The sequence below is a fragment of the Typopeltis vanoorti genome, chromosome 20, assembly GCF_054136105.1.
Source record: "Typopeltis vanoorti isolate ZY-2024b chromosome 20, IOZ_Tvanoo_1.0, whole genome shotgun sequence".
NCBI lineage: Eukaryota > Metazoa > Arthropoda > Arachnida > Uropygi > Thelyphonidae > Typopeltis > Typopeltis vanoorti.
In genome coordinates this window covers 86,429,289-86,446,259 of record NC_143568.1, presented here as the reverse complement: position 1 = coordinate 86,446,259, position 16,971 = coordinate 86,429,289, and the positions used below count along the sequence as shown (strand labels likewise).

Below are 16,971 nucleotides of genomic sequence, written 5' to 3'. Positions count from 1 at the left end.
AATTACTTATCTATTTAAAAAAAAATCTTTAATTGTTCATTGTTTTTCCTTTTTTCTGCACTTTTATAAGTTCCACCTGCCTCTCCAGTGTATAAGGCATTAAATTTCCCATCGTCTCCTGATGCACTTGCAATATACCGCCTCAAAACAGAGATAGCTTCCATTGCTTCTTTACTAGTAGGGACAGTAGGTTCTTGATCACACTTTTCTTCAACTATTTCTTCATCAAGGTGGTTGGAAAGAATGTCTTATACACTTGGTACCTTTGATGTGATCACACCAGCATCAACATAGTCTTGAAATGAGGAAGACTCATCGATCACATACCAGTTGTTGGGCTCTGACATATCTTCTTCCTCCTGTAATTGTTCCTCCTCTTCCACAAATGTAACTCCTGCCTTCCAAAAACAGTTGGATATGATTTTAGGAGTAACATGCTTTGGCCCACATAATGCATGGTATCAAGGATTGATACAGTCATTTGTTTTGGGTCCATACCATTATCATGCATAACAACAGCTTTTTCAACAAGCAAGTTTCTATATTTCCATTTAAATGCATGGATGATGCCCAGATCTAATTGGCTGAAGCTCACTTGTGCAATTACATCTTCACATTCGCCATGGATGTGAAGATGCTGATCATCCATGCTGTGCTGTTGGCATCATACTTAGTAGGCAGATTTTTCACGTTCTTAAAACACCTCGACTTTTTTTAATTTACCAATTACCAGTAGAGGTAATTTTTCTGATCCATCAGCATTGACCATGAGCAAAACAGTTACCCTCTGCTTGCTGAGTTTTCCACTGTGACACTTCTCTCCTTTAAAACATAATGTTTTATTTGGCAGAATGTTATAAAAGAGCCCAGTTTCATCAACATTGAAAATATTTTTCGGTTCGTAGTCCTGAATAATAGTCTTTAGTTCATGTTTCCACTGGTTTGCAGTTTCCCCTGCAACACTATTACTTTCTCCACACACTTGATTATACACAATATTGTGACGAGTCTTGAAACAATCAATCCATCCATTTGATGCAGTAAAACCATTAATCCCCAACCTGGGGATTAATGGTTTTACTGCATTTGGCAGCAAATTCAAGGCCTTCGTTTGGAGTATAGTACCATCGACTGGAATACCCCACGCTCTCGTAGAAACAAACCATTCTGCCACAAGTTTATCCAATTCATCGTAAGTCGATGTCCAGATATATTTTCGTTTTTTTTTTTGTTTTTTTTTTTTTTGACATAGCACCAGATTGCTTTCATTGAGTTCAATGCTTGACCTGTTTTTTTACTATCGTGTTCAAAGTGGACATGGAGAGTCCAAGATCTTTTGCTAAATGCACACTATTCCAGCATGACAATCTTCACATTGCAGTATTGCCATCTTTTCTTCTACCAAAATACATTTTCTGTCATTTTTCTCCATGTTACTAACATGGATCATCCACTACCGCAACTATCACATGCTAAATTATAGCAGAAATTCTGCAATATCAATTTGTACTGTGATTGAAAAATCACACTATCGCTCATCATTACATCACTGCTGCAAGCGTGCAAGTCACTGTGATAGCGGAAACGAAACTACAGCGGAAAACAACGCCATCTGGGAACAGAAATGCACAGATTTCCACAGAAATCTATTTGAATGAGAGGAAATCGATTCGAAAATTAGTGTTACCACCCGAGGGAAAAATCTCAAATCACAGGAAATAACGTCCGCATCAAGTTGTTAATGGCAGGAAAACAATATATCGTGAGAATAGTCCTAAAGAAGAGACCAACGGAAAATGACGTAAATAGCAGGAAAACGTAAATTGTGGGAACGTAAAAACTGGGTTTTTACTGTGTGCATATATATATATATATATATATATATTAAAAAAAATTTGCATTTACAGGTTTCTCTTATTTTCTAGTGTGATATAGTATATTTACTATACACTATCATAAGAATATAAACACTATTTAACACCTACAGAAATGCATATGATTTCTGCAATGATATTCAAATTATCATCTTCATGTTTTGTCACCCATTCAGCGTCATACATGTGGCTACAGAAATTGGTAATTGCAGTCTGCTCACAGTAAGATAATTCAGAGATAAGTTTATCTGCCAAAGCAGCCATGTAATGAATGACATGGTACACTATTTATGCTATCCAATAATCTTCATTCTTAACCAACTTGCTATTTTCGATAATTCATTTGCAATTCACCAATTGCCTCTGTATTCTATGTTGGGAACAAAAATATTTTGCATCCCATCGCATATCATTTCTTTGGTTACAAATGATATACAGATGCGTATACAATCTGCTGAATATTTTTCAATTCATGTCTCGGTCACCTGAAGTATATGAGGGTGGTCTGAAATGTTCTCAGCCTCGCTCAGAAATGGCAACACATGATTAAAAAAAAATGGATTTCTAAAGTTCGGTATAACTATAATAAAAAAAAAGGTTACTTTATATACCAGCACCATTATCACAAAAACTGAAGTTGGAGCTATTTTTTGTATTGTACTTAATTTGTTATTAAAATGGTTCAAATGATAGCCTGGTTATCCTTTCTTTTAAAGTTACAATTAGCATTTGTTTTGACAAAATTATGAAGTAAACTATCATGTTAAGAATAATTATTTAATTTCCCGATGTTTCGACCTTCAAATTAAAGTCATCATCTGAAGTACGCATATAGAGTATATATAGAGACAAACTACATTACAATTCAAACAATAAGCCAAAGTGACAATCTGATCTGAATACTCTATGCAGAATTGACTGAAAGGCACCTGTTCATTACATCACCCAAAGCTAGTATGAGCAGAAATTTAAGGAGGCCTGTGATATTCTATACACTATCATCTCAGCAAAAAAGATGGTTTAAAAATCTCAAGAATATTAAAGGCACATATTCTAACCACATAACCTTCTGTTCTAAGAGGTTATTATAAATTATAATTCAGCCAGTAGTACTCCAGGATCTTAGCTTAAACACATATGTTAAATTATTGATTAGGACATCACTATTACCATATTAAAAAAGATAACAGATTTAACAGACCATTTGCACTAGACATTTAAGTAACTTTCACTGCTTATACATGTAACAAAAATTATACAGAATTCATTCAAAAACTCCAATATATTTCATCCAACATTATGTGGAAATCATTAGATAGACCATTAACTACATTCAAAAGATGAATCAAAATAATGAGTAATAAATCTAGTATATATTAGCTCATGTCTCAGTCACCTGAAGTATATGAGGGTGGTCTGAAATGTTCTCAGCCTCGATCAGAAATGGCAACATTCACAAGTTTTTTTTTTTTTTCTAAGTTGGTACATCTGTCAAAAGCATCCATGTGAAATTGCAAGTCATTCTATCAAGCAGTTTGTTTTATAAAGCTGCCTGATATGAAGCAAAAGCGTTGACTGTATCCCTCGAAATGGATGAAATTGAGTAACGTGAGGTTATAAAATTCATTGTAAAAGAAGGTTTAATGGCAAAAGAAATTCATTCCAAGTTCATAAAAGTTTATCAGCACTGTTTTTTGTTTTCAACAATTAAGAAATGGGCTGCTGAATTTAAACGCAGATCAAAACGCACTTGCAAGAAAATCTCCGGACAGTGCTTGCAGCATTTTAACAAGAATAAAACTAATTTTGTACTTAAGTATAAAGAGCTAATAAGCTTCATTTCGGCAATGAAAACATTACTTAAATTAAGGGGATATTAAATCCCACAGTTTTAAAACTGAATTGGGTTTTAAAACTATGTGGGATTTAATATCCCTTAATTTAAGTAATGTTTTCATTGCCGAAATGAAGCTTATTAGCTCTTTATACTTAAGTAACTTAATGGTTGCACCTGTTTGGATAACTCGTTCGCAGAGTATATAAGTTCTTTTCGCTATACACTTTGGCATTAGGTCTAGCTACTCACTGATGAAGCCTCAAAAAAGGCTGAAACCGGTCTGGGTAGTGACCTCTCTCCATAATGTAATAACAGCATACATTTCCTAGGAAATGTGTTTTTACATTATGGAAAATACCTAAGGATAGCGATCTGAACTTCCCCAACCTTTGCAACGAGTCCGGTATTGTACTACATACTAGGATCACTTGCATTTGCTAATGCTAGTGTCGCCGATACTTTATAGCTTACTATATTCGGCAAGAAACTCTCTGATTCCAATCTTTGAGTTTCTTATTCGGTTTTAAAACTATGTAGGATTTAATATCCCCTTAATTTAAGTATTGATTTTGTACATTGATTTATTACTATGAATGAGATTTGGTTTCACCATTACACACCAGAATATAAACAGCAGTTGAAACAGTGGACAGAAGCCGGTTTTTCAGCGCCAAAGAAGACAAAATCGGTACCATCAGCAGGAAAGGTCATTGCATTCGTGTTTTTGGATGCTTAAGGCATTTTGCTTATTATCTTGAAAAGAGTAAAATGATAACTGGGGAATGATATTGCGATCTTTTAACCAGACTAGATGAAAAAATTCGTGAGAAAAGACCAGGTTTGCGGAAGAAAAAAAATCATCTTTCATCAGGATAAAGCAACTGCCCACAAGTGTTTTCGCAATGGTAAAATTAAGGGATCTGCACTATGAATTGTTGGAACATTCACCCTATTATCCAGATATGGCTCCCTCTGAATTCTATCTCTTCCCAAAAAAAAAACTCTTCCTCGCTGGTCAGCATTTTCCTTTCAATCAAGAGGTGATTGCAGCTGTAGAGGGGTATTTTGCAAATCTTACAGAGAACCATTACAGGGACGGGATAATGGCACTGGAGCATTGCTGGAATAAATGTATTAGTCTTAAGGGAGATTATGTTGAAAAATAAAAATAATTTTGAAATTAAATCCGTTTTTTCATTGTTAGGCTGAGAACTTTCCAGACCACCCTCGTATATTAAGCTATTAGAGTTCAAAGGAACAACTGTAATAAGATGTGTAGATAAAAAATAATTAAAATTTGATTGGTGAATTTAGTCATCACCAAATTCCTGACATGTACCCTCAAGGTGTGTACAGGATATGAGAGTACTACATGAAAACTTTATATCATTACTAACTTCTTATCTACAATTTTCCTTCAAATCAGTCTATCATTTGTCAAGACTCCAACATTATCAGATCTTATATTTCTATTGTCTAAGGCACTTTGTACTGTATCAATACACCTATATCTCGGTCTTCCACTGGGTTGTTTTCCTGCCAACCTGGCAGAGAACACTTGTTTTGCTAATCTTTCCTCACACATTCTGTTTAAGTGACCATACCACCTGAGATTAGCTCTGCTAACACATTCCTGGATGCTGACAATGTCAAGTTCTTTCCTAATATCCTCGTTTTTAATATGATATTGCCATTGATGCCATCTGTTCACGCCTCTAATCTTTCTCAGGACTCTCTTATCTGCGGTCTCTAGTCTTTGGTCAAGTGTTTTACTTCTGACCCAGCTTTCAGATCCATAAGTTAAAACAGGTTTGAACACCGTCTTGTATACAGCTAATTTAGTGTTCCGACTAATTTCTCTCTTATTCCATATGAATTTATTCAATTGACTTCCCACCATACCAGCTTTGCTGAAGTCAGAGAATCTTGCAGACTTGTAGCGGATTTATTTAGAAGTATAACATCATCTGCATAAAACAAAGAGCTGACATTAACATCTCCAATTTTGATATCATGTTTAATACCACTTTCCTTCATAATGTGATCCATATAGATAATGAATAACAGAGGGATAATGTACATCCTTGTCTCACACCAGATTTAACATTAAACCATCTTCCTGTACTTCATTCAATTGTAACTGCTAACTTGTAACGCAAATAAAGACTAAGTATTGCTTGATATAATGCCCCATTGACACCATATAACTGCAGCGTATTGAATAGCTTCTCTCTTGGCACCTTGTCATATGCCTTTTCCAAATCGACAAAACTTAAATACAGATCTTTGTTATATTCCCATGCTTTCTGAACTAATTGTCGTAAAGTGAAGATCTGATCCTGACAGCCTCTATTTGGCCTGAATCCAGCTTGTTCTTCACCAAGCTTTTCTTACAAAATTCTTCTCAATCGTTTCTCAAGTATACTGGCATAAATCTTGCCAGGAATACTCAGTAGGGAAATATCTCTGTAAATCTCACATTCAGTTTTATCTACCTTTTTATATATAGGTACCATTAGAGCTCGACTCCAATCATCAGGAATTCGTCCCTCTGTCCAGGCCTTCTGAACTATGCAGTACAGTCACTGTAAGACTTTTATACCACCATACTTCAGTATTTGTGGTCGAATATCATCTATTCCTGCTGCCTTTCCACATTTCAAGCCTTTGATGGCTTTTTCTAGTTCAAGTATGGATATGTATTCCTGACCGTATGCCTGTTGAGTGTTTTTTTTTTTTTTTTTTTTTTTTAATCACTGTACTATCACTGCTTGTTTCATTTAGCAATTTTCTGAACTAATTACTCCATACTTCAAGGATATCTTTATCTTCCGTTTTCATGTCACCTTTATCATCTCTAACTCCTTTTACAGCATACTCTTTCCTCCATTTCTAAGCTTCTTCAACAACCTCCAGAATATTTTCCACCATCTTGATATTTATTTTCTATATTCTTGCCAAAGTCCTCCCATGACTTTTGTTTAGCTAGTTTTACACAGTGTTTAGCTTTCTTACATTTGTCTCTGTATTCTCTAAGAGCACAAGCTGACTTATTTGCCAGGAATTTTTGATATGCTTTCTTCTTTTCCTTCACTGCCTCTTTAACTTCCTGTGTCCACCATGGAGTTCTGATTTTTCTATCCTTGCAGACTACCTCACCACATGCCTTTCGGGCTAAATCAATCAGGGTTTTCTTCGAGGCTTGCTTGCCACTGAATCTCCAAAGTTTGGTTCCTGTTCTCAAACTGTTTCCTTTTTTCTTCAATAATCTTTGTGTATTTTAGTCTACAGTTCACATTTGAGAGCTGCTCAACTTTTATTATTCACTTTAAAAATTTCTTACATGTCATTCTTTTCGATATGAAATTCAATTTTATCCTGCTCAAGACTATGCAGATTTCCAATTTCAAATCCTCTGTACACTCTGTTGTCCTGCACCAGGGAGAAAACATCATTATCAACAATAATATATTCAATTAGACTTTTCTTATTCGTTGCCTCTTCTCTCCATGTGAAGTTGTGCATATGTTGGAGGATGGTGTTAGTAATAACCAATCCATGTCCTGAGCAGAAATCCAACAGGTATTTGCCATTATTATTAGCTTTGCTCTTTTCTCCAAATTTTCCCAAAACATTTTTGAATGTCTGACAATCATTTCCTATTCTGCTATTTAGATCTCCAACAAGGACCAACTTTTCCTTTTTCACTGTGTCAGTAGCGCCTCAAAACATTCCTCCATTTCTATCTTAGTAGAGCCGTCTGTGTGACCATAGGCACAAATAAGTCTCATTGTCCAGTTCTCCATTCTGATATTTGCCACATCACTCTACTCGAGACTGCCTGCCATTCAAAAAAGATTAGCCTCGTATTTAGTGTTGAATACTATGGCTACCCCTTCTTTTCCTTGATTGTCATTTCCTGAATATAACATTTTGTATTTATTGCTCAGAAAGATCTAACCAAATTTTGTCTTTTTTGGTCCCTATTATGTCGATCTGGTACTTATCTAATTCCTCAGATAGCTCCATTTTTTTGCCATTCAGGCTTCTTATGTTGATAGTACCGATCTTTAACTGCAGTGATGTGTTGTGGTGCGTTTTTAGATTTGTTCCAGTAGCTGACTTTTCGCTGTTTGCCCTTGTTCCCTGGCAAAAAACAACAGGGGCCTTGTTTAACCAAGCGATGCCACAGCATGAAATTTGTCATGTTGTACCATCATTTTGTATATTGGTTTAAGCCAATAAGAATACAATTTGGTTTGCGAAATCCCAAATTGAAAGCCCATCCTCGTTTGTTCAGTATCCAGGTAGATACCCAACAGGGTGCACCACGAGAAGGTGAGGATTGGACATTAAGTCAGAAGCCCTGGTCGGTTTTCCGCATTCCTTTAAAGGTTATGTGGAGGTGTCCTCTCAGTTATACAGCTTTGACTCTTAAGCACCCCAAGTGAATTTAGTGCTCATGTAAAATTGGAGATCTTTGTTTGTTTTATTGTTTTACCCTTAGAAAATTAGCGTTTTATAGTATATTAGTGTACATTTTAGTGTTTTATTACATACTTTTATTAAGATATTTTAATAATAAGTTTAAAATGACACCAAAAACACAGAAGAAATGTAATGCTAAGAAGAGAACTGCAGGTTAGAACAAGAAGGCTATCCCAGCTAAAGAGGTTATTGGAGATATGGAAGAGGTTAATGAAATGAATTGACTTCCAAAATAGCAAAATTAAAGCAGATTATCAGAGAGAGCGAGATGACAAGAGTTAAAAAATTCAAGAGACATTTAATGGAACATACAAAGAAAAAGAAAATTAAGCAGCAAAATAACAAAAACACAGAAACAGCTAAATGTAATCAAGTAAGTAACGTTTGTAAAAAGGATGTTATTTGGTATGGTGACTATAATAAAACATGCTATTAATGAGCGAGTTATAACTTCGAGTTTTCCCGGAGCAAAAATTAAGGATATAAAGGAAGCAATTCAAAAACAGAAAAGAAAAGTAAACAAGATCATAATTGTAGTAGGTACTACAATGGAGTTCAGTATGAAATGAAAGAGTTGCTGGAAAAGGCGCGAGTGAAAAAGGGAGAAAGTGAAAATTGTCACTTTCTCCCTTTATTACCTTGATATAAAAATGAATTAAGAAGAAGGCTATGATACAAATGATTCGATGAGTAGGCTATGTAGAAGGAATAGATGCAAGTTTTTGGACGAGTGGAGCGTGCTTGAAGGAAGATTGGATTTGTATAAGAGGGACGGCCTACACATTAATGTGTAGTCTTGAGTCAAGGAAACTAAATTATAAAGGAAGGAATGGTGGGAAAGTGAGTATAAGAGCAACAATGTTATATAAATGTGTTAATGACAGGAATGGGCTTTATCATGGAAATGCTGATGAGGAGAGAAAGATATCGACTCCGTGTTTGTCCAGTTTGGACTATCAAACATGTGCAAAGATGTCCACATGCATAAGACACTAGAGAAGAATAGAGATCTGCAAGTTGTCCAACTGTATCATGCAGACTGCAGACAAGAGTATACAAAAGAACATGCAGGTAGATCATTATGTCTGTAAACGAATGCTAGGAGTATCAGAAACAAAGGGGTAGAGTTTGTTGCCTTAGTCAATATGGTAGGACCTCAAGATTGTAGGCATTAGTGAGACCTGGCTATGAGAATCACACATACTAACTGGTATCGAGTGTAATGGGTACACTATTTTTAGGAAGGATAGAGAGGGTAAGAGGAGGGGGTATATCGTTAATGAAATCGGATGACTTGAACCAAGTTAGAGTTGAGACATTTAATTGTAGTACTTCTACTAACAGTATTTCATGTGGCACTGGGTTTGAAGCCATCTGATGTGAGGTGGAATCCAACAAGATCAATTACATAGTGAGATGCTGTTACAGACCTGGTGGATCAGTTGTTAGTGATGAAGAAATGCATCGCCGAATAGAAAAGATCAGCACGAAAAAAGTAATCATAATGGGAGACTTTAATTATCCAAATACTGATTGCACAGCAGAAGAATCTCATGAGAAGAATGAAAATGAATTTATTGAGCTGTTGCAGGACAACTTCCTCAAGCAGCATGTGACAGTAGGAACTGAAGGTCAAAGAGTGTTATATTTGATTATAGTGCCTGAGGTCATTTCAGTTAAAGACTTAACTAATCTGCCTCAAGTTAATGACAGTGATCATGCAGTACTCACTTGGGAAGTGACTAAGTTTATCGATCTTCCATTTATAAAATGGTTACATGCTGAACTACAAAAGCAGAAAATTATGACCAACTGAGTTCAGTGGAATGGGATTGGTTGCTGGATGGGAAAAATACTAGCAGTGCATGGGAAGCATTTAAACAATACTTAAACAAAGCATTATCAGAATGTGTCCTCACAGTTCAAAGAACAAACAGGGTAGGAATTAAATGGATGTGTAATCTTATTAAGCAAGAGATGCGTAAGAAAAGGATGATGTGAAAGGAATACCATGTGAACAAGGATGATGTCTGTTATGAAAATTATACACAGCAAGCTAGAATAGTCACAACTGTTGTACAGAAAGCAAAGTCTGAGTATGAAAAGAAACTTTAGCTTTGTGTGCTAAACACAACCCACAAGAATTCTATTGATATGCTGCAAGTATAAGAATAACTCCTCTAAATGCAGATGGTATGAGGGTTACAAATGCAGAAGAGGTTGTTCAACTAATGAGTGACTATTTTGTTAAAAACTATCAACCTGGTGTACACAACATTGAGCTCTCTTCATTGGATGAAGAAATTCACGTTTATGAGGATGAGATGTTAGAGCTGTTGCACAAACTGAATAACAATTCAGCAATAGGGACTGATGGGATATCAGTACATGTGGAACTGGCTATTCCTTTGACCAGGCTATATAATTTAAGTCTCAGAACAGGGAAGATTCACACAGGAATGTATAATTTCATTGCACAAGGATGGTGCAAAGACCGATGTATCCAACTATCAACCAATTAGTATCTCAGGAGTGGTGAATATTTTGGAAAAATTAGTTAGGGCTTGCATTCAGAAATGGGTTGACAGTGAATCTCTACTTTGCAATGAACAACATGGGTTTACCTAGGGAAGGTCATGTTTTAGCAACTTGCTCACATTCTAAAACAATTTTACCATTGAACTAGACAAGGGGAATGGATATACCATGATAATTTTGGATTTTGCTAAGGCTTTTGGCAGGATACAGCATGGAATAAATTGGAGAATATGAGTTTGGGTTATAGAATATTAGCATGGATAAGAGGATGGCTGACTGACATATCAAAAAAAGTGGTCTATGGGGAGGATGCGAGTCTGAAAGATAGTAACAGCATTGACAGAGCATAAGAGATGGGCATCTCTACTTCTTGGCTCTGTTGATGGTGCTTCCCTTTGTGAATCTTACAGGGTGCACCACTACATCAGTGGATTAGGGATGATACCAGATTACTACCAATATATGAGTATGTAAACCTTTAGGAGTAGAATTAATGCCCTGCCCACAAGGGCCCGTACTGCTCATTGGGGTAGAGATGAGCTTAACTGTAGGGCTGGCTGCCACTACAGTGAAACTATCTCACATCTCCCAGCATTGTTTCAGAACACATGGAATCCGTGTACAGAGGCATGATGCCGTGGTCTCCATATTAAACAACCATTTAAGAAATAAAGGTTGGGAGACCATGGTAGAACTTCACTTTCATACAGAGGGACATAAGGAAACCAGATTTGATAATAAAGAAAGAAAAAGAAGTATGGGTTACTGATGTCCTGGTAGTGGGTACTAGGTGCCCGCTCACCTCTAGCCATCTTAACAAGGTGCAATACTACAAGCAGAACCATGACCTCATAAGGCTATACAAGAGGAGTTTGTGGCAACTCCTCACTTTACGAGTGCTACTATTTCTTTTTGCAGGGTTTGGTGCTCCATTAGTTATAAAGATCTCTCTTTAATAGGACTTTCATATGGAGAGTTTAAAATTCTGTCTCTGCATACTCTGCAGGGCACACTGGCTTGGTGCTGCCATCAGCATATGACCGTTAGGATGCCTCGTGCTGATATCGGGTGATCTCTCGTAAAGGCTTCAGCCTAGTAAGATTTGTAAGTAATACTGCACTCTCAGTATGAAGTTTAATAAATAAATAACCAGTAGTGTACCACAAGGATCAGTGCTTGGTCCACTGTTATTCAATCTGTACATTAATGATATTGGGAAGTATTTGACAAGCGACATACAGCTATTTGCTAATTGCAGAATGATTTGAATAGGCTGGAATTGTAGGCATGGAAAAATGGATGTCAGTTCAATGTAGTAAATGTAAAGTCATTCACTTCGGTGTGATTAGATATCCAATGTCATATTATATTGGCGGGATTATGCTAGACGAAATTGATGAGGCTAGGGATCTTGGAATGTTAGTAGATAGGAAGTTGAAGTTTAGGGGCCATATAGCAAAAAACTGCAAATACTACTCAAAAGATAATTGCAATGCTGTAAAGAACATTCACATGTAAAGATATGGATGTCATTTTGCCTCTTTACAAGGCCTTGATAAGACCTCACTTGGACTATTGTGCACAAGTCTGGTCTCTGCTGTGATTCTGATATAGTGGGGGGAGAAAGAGAGAATGCAAAGGAGAGTGTTAAAAATAATATCAGGATTGTGGAATACTGATTATGAAGACAGACTGCAAATTTGAAGGGGTGATATGATTGAGACAGTTGATGGAATTTTTCAATTTATGGAGGATAGGGAATTCTTGGAAGCTGAGAATAAATGCCGCTAAGAAGTGGGTTGAAGGCTAGATATTTCTCTCCTAGGGTGCGTGATTGAAATGGAGTGCCATTGGATGTTGTGAATATGAGTACAAGCATTGTGAATGAATTCAAGAATGAGTATGATAGCTGGTGCATATAGCACGTGGCCTTCCTCAAGAGACCCCGACTCCCTGGTGTCGTGACGTTCTATTTTCATGTTATGTTCTAAATCCGCCATCTTGGTTCAAGTCACTCTTATCAATATAACACTTAATCGCAAATTGATCACCGATCCAAAAGTAGAGAAATTTATAATTATACTGTGCCACCCTATTTTTAGATTAGTCTATATAAAATAGTAGGATCAATTCTTAATTAAGTTAGCAGTCTTCTCATTAGTTTAGGCCGAATTATTTACTATTCCACTTGGGGTTCCCGCAAGATTCGAATATTTATGAACGGTGCAATAAAAAGGAATTCAGGCAAACACAATATTTAGATAAACAAAATAAAACATTTAATATATGATATATATAACAAATACAAGAATTCTGCTTTAAAATGAAACATTACAATCAACTTAATACATCTTGCTAAGTCACTCATGCCAATTCAATGTTCTAAACTTTCACATACAATTCACAGTTTCAAAATCACAAGCTTTCTTAACTCAAATTAGTAAAACAAAACTTCTTATTTAAACAGTCTCCACATATCCACCAGCTGTACTTAATATTTAAATTCACAGGAAACACTAATCAAGGTAGACAATATTCCAAGCAATCTTATTTCGGACCTTGAACTTCGAAGATATGTTAATGGTAGAATAAACAAACAAATATGACTATTCTTACCAGATACAATCTTCAATACATCAATTAATTGTGAGCACACTTATGAATTAACTTATTTACGTTAGCGGAACACATTAATAAAAATTCTCCAACGATTTAACTGAACTATTAATTGCGCTTCACTACTCAAAAAAAAAAAAACACATCAATAAGGCACTGATATCTTTCCTTGTTTACTTTTCTCAAACTAGTTAATTCAATATAATTCTTCTCAGGGCAACATAGTATTAAGACGTAATCCTAGACTAACTGGAACTAATCAGAATTTTTCATTGAATGTCCAGTTCTTTATTTATCCGGATACGGCATTAATTTTCCTTTACAACACAGCTGACTTCACTTGCAGCTAAGTATATGATTCACTATGTTTTGGCTCACTTCTAAACACTATTCTCATGAATTTCTGCCCTAGAGAACTTATAATTTTCTTCCACTTCTTTTGCTTGTATCTTACCTTCCTTCCCGCTTCGCAAAAACTTCCTCTCTTCTCTCTAATTAAAAATCTTTTCTTATTTCTTTTCCAACCCTTTCAGTCCCAAGGTCACGCTGTATTCGACTCGTGCTTGTTTGTTTCCTGCGTCTCCATGACAACGCATGAACGTAAACATTTCGCTAATGTAACACAACGCTCTACTCTTACATAAGTGATTACATAACGTTAAATTTTCACAAATAAGAATAAACAGAATATTTGAGCTACTTAATCAGCGCTCTTTCATTACGTATACAATTATTTATAATACACTTTTCGTTACTTTACATATATATTTAGTTATCATAAATTTCTACACATATTATTATTTAATAAATTAATAGTAGGTTAAGTTTACAATAAATATTTAAATAGTAATCCTTAATTAAGGAACAATAAATAATCTTTATACAAATTATGATTAATACATAATATGCAATGTTAAATGTGAATAAAAAAAAATAAATTACACAACATAGTTTCATTCACAATTTAACACTGGGGATCTCTCTGAATAATAATAATAATAATAATAATAATTAAAAAATAATATGAATTTCTTTCTCTGGCCATGTAAAAATAGGATATACCTTAGGTGTAGGAACTTTTTTTTTTTTCACCAGAGGTCTGGCTAAAATAACAGTTGATCAAATTAGTGTCATTGTGAATTGTAGTGCGTGTTCATATTAAGGTACTCTAGATGACCTTAATATGAACACTGAAACATTAGAAAATCAAAGTAACCATTCTTAGTATAATAGTAGCTGACTACATAATTTTGTCCAAAATGCCAATAGCCCTGGTTGGCTGAGTAGTTAATGCACTTGCTCTTCAACCAATAAGCTGTTGGTCTGAATTCTGTCACAGACATGGATGCTTGTCTTTAGGTGAAAGATGAATTTCATCAGCTTATGAAAGATTTATTGGATGCCTGAAGTATCATCATGGAGGCTTAATGCAATGTATACACTTGGAAAGGATTAAAAATGATTTTAATATTTTCAATATTTCGCAGTCACTGAGACATCTTCAGGATTACAAAAAACTAATGTAACATACACTCAAATACAACACAATACTAAGCTAACCACGTGAGCGCTAAAGTCCTATCTAGGTGTGTCCTCTTGTAAGTGGGCGATTGTAAGTGGCTTAGAATGCAAGGTAGGATCTCTGATGATTAATGTTTCTCAAATTTTCGGAAGTTTAATGCAACCGTATTTATTTAGATTTGGTTGATTTCTGAGTGCTGCTGCAGATTCTAAAAATAGTCTTTCTTTTTTTGAATTTACTGTGGTGGAACGTGGTGGTTTTTTTTCCAGGAGATCCTGTGGGTTATATCCAAAACATGGTCTGCCAGTCCAGACTGAAACCACAACTATGGTCAGTGATTGATGTCATGAAACAAATGTTCCAAGCCATCCCAATTCCTGCAAATGTCAAATTTGAATAAACTTAATTAACCAAAGTCCGAGAATAACATTTAAGAGATATTTGTGCCATGAGAGGTTTCTTCAGTTAGCACAAAAAAAACACAAGTGATAAGAAATACTATTTATTTAAGCACATATATTACGGCTTGAATATTACAGGCCATCACCAGTGGCAACAACAGTTAATTAAGAAATAGAATGTAATTAACTGTAGTTTTGATGATTTGAAAACATTATGCAGCTTTTACTTTTTCAAATCATCCATTGTTTGCATTCTATAATTAGCTATCGTTACCACTGATGATGGCCTGTAATATTCAGGCTGAAATATGACCTTAAATAGTATTACTTATCCCTTGTAAACTGAAGAAAAGAATAACTTGCATATACTTGTATAAATGGATGAATTAAATTAATCCAAAAGACATTTCTAAAGATTTGGAGAGAAAAAAAAAAAAGCTGAAAATTTCTTAAGGAAAAGTTTGATTTTTTTAAATTTTATTATTATTATTATTTTTTTTTTTTACTTCATGTCATAGAGAGAATGGGGGGGAAAAAAGTTAAGACTAGAAACACCTGATATCTACACTTGTTTCAATTGCTCAGTCCACTTGGAGTTCAGTTTGCAGGTTATGGAGATACTGCAAATTGAATTAGAATAATAATTTGCAGTGAAGTCAAATGCTCTCAACATTACAAAAAATAATCAAAGATTATTCATAAAAAAACTTAAGACTGAGCATAATATTAATGTTAACAAGATATAATCCTTTGTATCACAATATAATGAATCAAGGATGAAGCTGTCACAAAAGTTTGAATTTTTAGATATTCTTGAATCTTGAATCTTTTAATGATATGTTAACTCATTTATAAAGAAATGAGTTAACATAGCATTAAAAGAAAATTTTTAAATTAGATGGATATTAGTAAATATTTTCTTTGAACATATTGTTATAGAGCAAGAAATACATCAAATTTTTTTTTCCTTACCTTGACTGCTGAAAGGACAACTGCTGCATTAGCATGAGCCAATCTTGGGGTCACACGTTCAGCAATACTATCGAAAACAAATAAATTAATTCAAGTATTGGAAGATGAAAAAATGACTATTAGCATTATCAAATCTTCATATGTATCATAGTATCTGTACCCTCAAAGGGTACAGATACTATGATAGAACTACAAAATTAAAGTTTTCAGTATTATAAGTTTTCTATCAACCATTTGCTTCTAAATTAATCTGTTATTTCTCAGGTTTCCAATAAGCCAGATCTTATAACTGTCTTCCTTGGATCTTGATCCAGTCATCAAAACCCTTCTTTGGTTAATCTTTTCTGTCATTCTGTTTAAGTCATGATATCACTTTAACTTTGTTCAAATATATTCTTGTATGCTAATGATGATAAGTGCCATTTTAATATCTTCATTTTTAATAATTCTACCAATAATGCCGCCTGTTCTTTTCTCAGAAATTGCGGGTCTAATCTGATGGGTTTGAAGACTGTTCTGTATACTGCTAATGTGTCAAGCAATTTCTCTCTTAATTCATATAAATTTAGAGAACTGACTCGCAACTATACCAGCTTTGCTTATCCTATTATCTCATATTACATATTTAATTTGTTGTACCTGCTAAAAAAAGTTCCTAATTAGCTGAAATGTTCTATAGATTTTTGTTCCTATTGGTTCAACAGTGAGAATAAAGTTCGTTTT

General features: G+C 34.8%; 1 protein-coding gene across 4 annotated transcripts in view; it reads right to left on the bottom strand.

The window, feature by feature from the left end:
- The window catches only part of LOC150095632 (AP-1 complex subunit beta-1-like), a 246,521-nt gene that overhangs the window by 170,539 nt on the left and 59,011 nt on the right, over window positions 1-16,971 (bottom strand). For all 4 annotated transcript variants that reach the window (XM_090410443.1, XM_090410440.1, XM_090410441.1 and 1 more), the window contains one exon: window positions 16,249-16,315. In XM_090410443.1, the coding sequence (XP_090266569.1) occupies window positions 16,249-16,315 (67 nt within the window). The remainder of the gene's footprint in view (window positions 1-16,248; window positions 16,316-16,971) is intronic.